Source organism: Cuculus canorus, chromosome 6 (genome assembly GCF_017976375.1).
Source record: "Cuculus canorus isolate bCucCan1 chromosome 6, bCucCan1.pri, whole genome shotgun sequence".
Lineage (NCBI taxonomy): Eukaryota > Metazoa > Chordata > Aves > Cuculiformes > Cuculidae > Cuculus > Cuculus canorus.
The window spans coordinates 1,327,991-1,336,056 of NC_071406.1; the positions used below are offsets into that span (position 1 = coordinate 1,327,991).

At 50.4% G+C, this 8,066-nt stretch overlaps 1 protein-coding gene across 12 annotated transcripts in view; it reads right to left on the minus strand.

Moving 5' to 3' along the window:
- The window catches only part of GALNT13 (polypeptide N-acetylgalactosaminyltransferase 13), a 101,532-nt gene extending 100,485 nt beyond the window's left edge, over positions 1 to 1,047 (minus strand). For 8 of the 12 annotated variants that reach the window (XR_008450396.1, XR_008450397.1, XM_054070108.1 and 5 more), the window contains exon 1: positions 915 to 1,028. Coding sequence is in view for 6 of the 12 variants with exons in the window: in XM_054070108.1 (XP_053926083.1) it covers positions 915 to 992 (78 nt within the window). In the remaining 6 variants the exon portion in view is untranslated. Of the gene's footprint in view, positions 1 to 914 lie in introns of all 12 variants that reach the window. The other 4 variants (XM_054070109.1, XM_054070106.1, XM_054070110.1 and 1 more) reach the window with 3 other exon arrangements.
- Positions 1,048 to 8,066: the final 7,019 nt, after the last annotated feature.

Genomic DNA, 8,066 nt, shown 5'->3' on the forward strand with positions numbered 1-8,066 from the left:
AGCTCCCCAGTAGCCCCCAGTACCAGTAACCCCGCAGCTCCCCAGTAGCCCCCAGAACCAGTAACCCCCAGCCTCCACGGTACCTGCCCAGCACCGGTAGCCCTGCACCCCCTCAGTAGCCCCCCAGCAGCCCTCTGGTAGCCCTCTGGTAGCCTCCCTGTAGCTCCCCCAGCTTCCCGGTAGCCCCCTGGAACCAACACCCCTGGTAGCCCTGCAGCCCCCTCGCTAGTCCCCCAGCACCAGTAGCCCCGCAGCTCCCCAGTAACCCCGCAGCTCCCCAGTAGCCCCATAGCTCCCCAGTAGCCCCAACAGCTCCCCAGTAGCCCCCAGTACTGTCAGCCTCGCCGACAGCTCCGTAGCCCCCCAGCAGCACCCCCCAGGGCACCCCCCGAGCACCCCGGTAGTCCCTCGGTGGCCCAGTGGCCCCCCCGGCACCATAGGCTGCCAGAGCGCTCGGGGGCGGCAGCAGCTACAGGGGCTGCGGGGGCTACCGGGAGGCTTAGGGGGCTACCGGGGAGCTCGGAAGGTGCCTTGGGGGCTACCGCTGCCAGCTACTGGGCTACCAGGCGGCTGCGGGGCTACCAGGAGGCTACCAGGGTGCTCAGGGAGCGCCTTGCGGGCTACTGGGAGACTGCCGGTGGGTTCCACGGGGCTACTGGGGGGGGATACCAGGCTGTTCAGGGGGCGCCTGGGGGCTACTGGGAGGCTGCCGGGGGCTACCAGTTCTGCGGGGCTCTTGTGGGCTACTGGGCTGCCAGGGTGCTCGCGGGATGCTGGAAGCTCCCGGTGCCGGTGGGCTACTGGGAGCTGCAGGGTACCAGTTCCGGGGGGCTACTGGGCTACCGGCGTGCTCGGAGGAAGCCCTGGGGGCTACCGAGCGGTGTGTGCTCCGGGGGGGCTAAGGAGGTGCCTACCGGTGGGTGCCGCGGGGCTCGCGGGGGCTCCCGGGCAGCGGCCGCGGCGGGGTCGGACCCCCCCTTACCGGAGCCCATCAGCCGCGCCGCCGCCTCCGCCGCGCCATGGCCCGCGCTGAGCCCCGCCCAGAGCCCCCCCGGCCCGGCCCGCCCCTTCCCGCGAGAGCCCCACCGGAGAGCGGGACCGGGGAGGGGAGGGGAGGAGAGAGGGGATGGGTGAGGGGAAAGGAGGGAGGGAGGGAGGGAGAGAAGGATGGAGGGGTGAAGGGGAAAGGAGGGATGCAGGAAGGAGGGTTGGAGGAAGAGGGGACAGAAAAAGGGACGAAAGGATGGAGAAAGGGAAGGAGGGAAGGGATGGATGAAGGGAAAAGGAGGGAGGGAGGAAGGAGGGATGGAGAAAGGGAATAGAGAAAGGGACGAAAGGATGGAGAAAGGGAAGGAGGAAGGGATGGAGGGAGGGTTTGAAGAGGTGGAGAAAGGGAAGGGAGAAGGAGTGGAGGATGGAGAAAGGAAAGGAAGGGAAAAGGAGGAAGGGAGGAGTGAAGGGGAAAGGAGGGAGGGAGGAAGGAGGGATGGAGAAAGGGGACAGAGAAAGGGACGAAAGGATGGAGAAAGGGAAGGAGGGAAGGTTTGAAGGGGGTGGAGAAAGGGAGGGAGAGAAGGAGAAAGGGAAGGGGGAAGGAGTGGAGGAAGGGATGGATGAAGGGAAAAGGAGGGAGGGAGAAAGAGAAGGATGGAGGGGTGAAGGGGAAAGGAGAGAGAGAGGAAGGAGGGATGCAGGAAGGAGGGATGGAGAAAGGGGATAGAGAAAGGGACGAAAGGATGGAGAAAGGGAAGGAGGAAGGGATGGAGGGAGGGTTTGAAGGGGGTGGAGAAAGGGAAGGCGAGAAGGAGAAAGGGAAGGGGGAAGGAGTGGAGGATGGAGAAAGGGAGGGAGGGAAGAGATGGATGAAAGGAAAAGGAGGGGGGGGTGAAGGGAAAAGGAGGGAGGGAGGAAGGAGGGATGGAGAAAGAGGGAATAGAGAAAGGGATGAAAGGTTGGAGAAAGGGAAGGGTACACTTACTCTTTGTCAGTGTACCAAGACCTCTGCCTTTGTCATTGTCCTTGTCCCAGGGTTAAGGATATTGATTGTTCACAGTTCCAGGCGATTTGGAACCAGTGGTGAGTACCAAGCTGCTCTGCTCCAGCCACGTCAGTGGCTCTGTGGTGACCTACCCGGGTTGTCTGCTATTATTTCTGAGTTCCTTATCCTTCAATGTATTGTGGCCAATGGTACATAAAGGCAAGGAAAGACTTCTTCCTCCAAACTTACATTATGTGGCATTACCCAGTGTCCTTCTTAGGTAGCATTAGTTCCATCTGGCTTCCAACCAACCACGTCCTGGGCTGCATCCAGAGCAGAGGGACCAGCAGGGAGGGAGGGGATTCTGCCCCTCTGCTCCGCTCTGTGAGACCCACCTGGAGCCCTGTGTCCAGTTCTGGGGTCCTCAGCACAGGGAGGACACAGAACTGTTGGAACATGTCCAGAGGAGGCCACGGAGATGATCCGAGGGCTGGAGAACCTCTCACACAAGACCAGGCTGAAAGAGTTGGCGTTGTTCAGCCTGGAGAAGGCTCCATGGAGACCTTAGAGCAGCTTCCAGGACTGAAAGGGACCCCAAGAGAGCTGGGGAGGGGCTCTGGGTCAGGCAGTGCAGGAACAGGGCGAGGGGAAGGGTTTTGAGCTGGAAGAGGGGAGATTGAGATGAGATCTTGGGGAGAAACCTTTTGCTGTTCAGGTGGGGAGGCCCTGGCCCAGGGTGCCCAGAGCAGTGGGGGCTGCCCCATCCCTGGAGGGGTTCCAGGCCAGGTTGGATGGGGCTTGGAGCCCCTGAGCCAGTGGGAGGTGTCCCTGCCCATGGCAGGGGTGGCACTGGATGGGCTTTGAGGTCCCTTCCAACTCAAACCATTCCATGATTCTTAGAATCAACCTGTTCCTTAGAATCAACTTGTTCAATTTAAGAATGCAAAGCGAAACCCCAGAGGTACCAGGATGAATAAAACATGCAAGGGGGGGTATACAAACTTTGAATGTATGGCTTTGTGTAGCAGTATGGTGTTTGCACCAAAGCATCCGTGCTGTAGCTGACCACCGGTGGGCTGCGTGCCGGTAACCGTGACAAACAGAATCCCCTTCTTCAGGAAAATCTTCCCTATAGTACGGTGGTAAAGAGCACGTAAGAGAAGAATGTACATGCTTGATTGCATCAAAGGCACCGATCTGGAGTGGAGGCTTGGAAAACACTGTAAGAAATCAAGAAAATAGAAAATAATCCTTGTCTCGGCAATCCATGTTTCCAGGAGTTTGTGGTGTGAAGCTTCCAGTGCGGGGGCTGCCTTCTGCCCATTGCATTTAACTGCTATTTGTAGATCTTCTATGAATTTCTTTTAACACCTATTTAAATCTAGTTTGGGTTTTGGTTAAACAACAGCTTGAGCCAGAGACTTCCAAGATTAATGATACATCTTGTACAGAAGCTCCTCAACTTCACCACATTAACTGCATCCGTGCTGCTTGGTATTCTCTCTGTCTGCTCTTCCTCCCATGTGGTCTCAGAAACGATAGACACTCATTTTTAATAGGATTTTTTATGACACCTGTGATTTCCCAGGCTTCAGTCGTTCTTCTTTACAGGCAGAAGAAAAGTCCAGGTCACTTGGTTTCCCCTCCACAAAAGCCACCCCACATCCCCACTCATCCTCATCTATCCCTATGTTTTTCTGTGTGTTTTTTACCTCCTACTACAACTTTTCTTTTCCCTTCCCAGTGAAAACAGGAATATAGGACATCCCTTTGCTTTCCAGATACATAGGTGATATCACAGTCCAACCGGTTACCAGCGGGCTGATGGTATAACCTGTATAAGTTCACATCTCCTAAGCTTTTACAGCCCGGGCTTAAATAAAAGCAGTGCTTTTCTTGGTGAGCACTCTTAAATATTGAGTTACTTTATTTAAAATGCATATAGTGTTGTGCCAAAGCCTGGATTCCTAGCTCTGCCGGAATACCTACCACAACCTTCTAAACAATCTGCCATGCCAGAAGCTAACCTGGTTTTTTTCCTGGCAGGTTTGGCTGGAGAAAAAAAAAAAAATATGTGTATTTATTCCCTAGAACAGATCCTTTGACTTTGACTTGGGTGTGATCTGCAAAAACGAAAACAAAGCTGAAGGAAGAAGCCAATTTGTTTTCATCTGAATTTCACATCAATAATTACACAAAACAGAGAACTCTTGCCTGCAACCTAATAGAAATGAAATGGGCTGATAGATAACAGACTGACAGTTATTGCGTGTGTGCTGCCTTTCAGTGCAATTCATTAATTATTTTTGAGGTAATAGCAGCCTATACTGTTCTACTTACTCAATTTTATTGCTTTTGCTGTATTACCTTTCCAATCGCAGAGGCACAGGTAAACCCAATGTACCTATTCATCACCCTCATGAAGTATCATTTATAACATTAAGGCGATCACAGCTAATGCCTCAGTTAATTGCACACCTCCTCTGACAGAGACACCCTCTTCGTTTACACAGCCTGGGTTTACCCTTTGGAAAGAAATCGGATAACCTTCGAGATCAATTTTCCCGCCCTATATGCAAAGGTTGAAATCCCCTTGCATTTAAATACTTGGTGCCCTGCACTCCCTTCACGCCCTGACCACAAATCTTCGAGCTGTTTTAGAGCAGGGTACGACGCTCAGTCCACTCTTCCACTTGATGTGGTGGGGGTGTGCCATGATAAATTCCACACTTTTGGCAGGAGTTCAGTTCTTTCAGAGTTTAGTTTCTCCAGGACTCTTAAGCAAATGTCAGCTGGGCTTTGTGGTTTAATTTCTTTTTTTTTTTCCTGCACATCTTGGTAACCACCCGCCTCTTGCTTTCCCTCTTTATAAAGGGTAAACCCCGGGCTGCTGCTTGCTACCTCTGTCTTTCCAGAATCATTCACCTCTGCTTCTGTTTTCTTCATTAAAGGATAGAATATATTTTTCTGGCAACGGAAGCAAAATAAGGACCTTAGCATTAATGCTGCTCCCTCGTTTGCTTTTACTTAGATCACAGAATGGTTCGGTTTGGAAGGGACCATGAAAGTCATCCAGTCCTTCCAAGGACACCTCCCAGCGGATCAGGGGCTCTAAGCCTCATCCAACCGGGCCTTGGACACCTCCAGGGATGGGGCAGCCACCCTCTCTCTGGGCAACCTGGGCCAGTGTTTCACCACCCCTGAGGTAAACATTTCTTCCTATTATCTAGTCTAAATTTCTCTGATGCGTCAGTCTGCTTCATATTTAAAAGGATGAGTACGTTCAGTAAAGCTGGTAAACACAGAGAGCTGAGGCCAAACCTTTATGCTTAATTTGAGTTTCTTCCTACAGGTATGGACCAAGAATCTCAAATCTCGGTGAATTTGGTTTCAAGTTCGGTGAGAAGCTGGTGTAGAACACCCCAAGGTCTGCATTTCCCCAGGGAACCAACCTGTGTTGAGGTGGTGAAGACTGTTTCTTCTCCAGGTTCCTCTGAGCTGTTTGTGCTCATACTGGAACTGCTGCCCAAACCGCTGCTCAGTACCAGTTCCCAGAATTGTCAGGTTGAGGATCAGGTGATCAAAAGGACACAGGCACTTCTGGATACAAAGCACTCGTGAAGCAAGAAATTATTTGGGGAAAATCCTTTTTGCTCTGAAATCAGACCCCTGTTATCCCGATGCATCTCTCTTTGGCATTACCGGGGAATAATTTTGTCAGCAACCCATTCCTCCATTTCAGAAATAAGGGATTTATAGCCTACTTTCCCTCAATACACATAATCATTTCTGTTACCGACACCTTCGCAGTTGTTAAACGCAGCGCATGAGTCTCTTTCCGATAAAGGGTTCACCTCTTCCAGCCATTTATTACAGGTTTATTGCTTCTATTCCCTTCTCCATGAAGCGGTTTCATTCATTGTGGGAGTGTCTGAAGTGCAGATTTTTCATTACCTGTGACTCACCATTCACTTCAGGCCAGAAACGGTTTCATTTTGACTGGTCGTTAAAAACAGGAAAGGCATAAAACCACATGAAGTCAATTAAGCTGAGAAAGCTCATCTGGGATGGAGGAGGGAGGTGAAGGTACAGGGCTCTTTGCCACATGATAGGTCTACCTTTCCAGAGTAGAAAGAAGGCTGGTTAGTCACTCTTTTATAGAATCATCTGATGGTTTGGGTCAGAAGGGACCTCAAAGCCCATCCAGTTCCAACCAGACACCTCCACTGGATCAGGGTGCTCAGACTTTTCGGTTTACTTTAGAATAAAAACCGTTGCCTGGAAGACTGAGTGAACTGGTTGTGTGATACAGAATGTGTCACTTCCGTACCACTATCATGGTGATTATGTTCAGAGAACAGAGTCCTTAATGGGGTGTTTAACAGAGAAGCATCCTTTGTCCCAGATAGGCAGTACATCACATGCTAGAGGAAGTTTCTGTCTGCACACAGATGCCAAAATCGGATTGCATATTCACCTGTGGAGGAAAAAACCATCCCATGCCAGCTGGCCTCGGTGCCAGAGAACGGTCCTGCTCAAGTGTAACGTGCTCATACAGGTGAAACCTTCAGGAGACCTTCTCCAGGTCCTAAGCTCACGGTAAAGACCCTCACAGATCGGTGTACATCACTGCTTCTGCCCCTTCGATCCCAGCACTGAGCTATTAAAAAAGAACTATTAAATACTATTAAAGTTTTCCCCTTCTGCAGGACAGCATCTGGTCCTCTGTCCAGAAAGGCATCACATTTCCAGACTTGTAACATCTGCTTTTGATTCTCGGTGCTGGTTTAGAGATAGAGATAGAGATAGAGATAGAGATAGAGATAGAGATAGAGATAGAGATAGATAGAGATAGATAGAGATAGATAGAGATAGATAGAGATAGATAGAGATAGATAGATAGATAGATAGAGATAGAGATAGAGCAGATAGAGATCTGCTGCCTTCCAAACCTCAGCACCAATTCTGATCCCATCTGCTCTAATCATCGCTCTAGATTGTTCTTAGTAAAACTGATATGATAAATGTCATTTTAGTAAAACTCAGTCTTCTTTGTCAAGACGATATATCTTTCCCCTTCAAATAATCTTCTTTTCCAAAATTAAAACTCCCGTTGCTAGCATTGTCCTATCAATTGATTTGGGCTTTTTTCTTTAATTTGTGCTTCTGATCTCCGTCTGCACGAGGGGCAAATTGCACTTCAAAATCCTATACGGAAATAATACTTTGTGAATATTGGAAATAATACAGCTTTCTGACTAGAAATAAAAAGTGGCTCGAATTCACATCATGAAACTACCTTTGGGACTTCAGCACATGTTCTCTTGGAAACCTCGGAGGCGTTGATCAGAGAGATTACTGTCTTTCTGGTCTCAGCTCAGAGAAGAGAATGTGCTACAAACTCAATTAGAGTTCTTGAAAATAACATAAAACCGTTAGAAATGGCAGTCTGGAACAGAAAACACAAAATGATAGTGGGAGTTTGATCTAGCTACGTGCAGGTCCTGCTTGAAACAACTCGGGAGCCACAAGAGAAGCAAATCACACAGGGAAAAGTGAGGTTGGCAAACCCAGACGCATCGAAGTTACTCCCTTGGAGCGAATGGGGAAGTTTATTGTCCTTAGGGAATCGTAGAATCACACAATCATTGAGGTTGGAAAAGACCTCTAAGCTCATCCAGTCCAACCGTCAGCCCAACCTCCCCCGGGGAATGGCCTCAAGCTCCACCAGGGGAGGTTCAGGCTGGACATCAGAAGAAGATTTTTCACAGAAAGGGTCATCAGGCCCTGTCAGAGGCTGCCCAGGGACAGGGGGAGTCCCCATCCCTGCAGGGGTTTAAAGGACGGGTGGATGGGATACTCGGGGGCACGGTTTAGTGGTTGATAGGAATGGTTGGACTCTATGATCCAGGAGGTCTTTTCCAATCTAGTCATTCTGTGATTCTTGAACCCCTCCAGAGATGGAGACTCCACCTCTGCCCTGGGCAGCCTCTGACAGGGCTTCACCACTCCGTCAGGAAAGAAACATCTCCTCATATCCAATCTAAACCTCCCCTGGGACAAGATGAGGCTGTTCCCTCTCATCCTA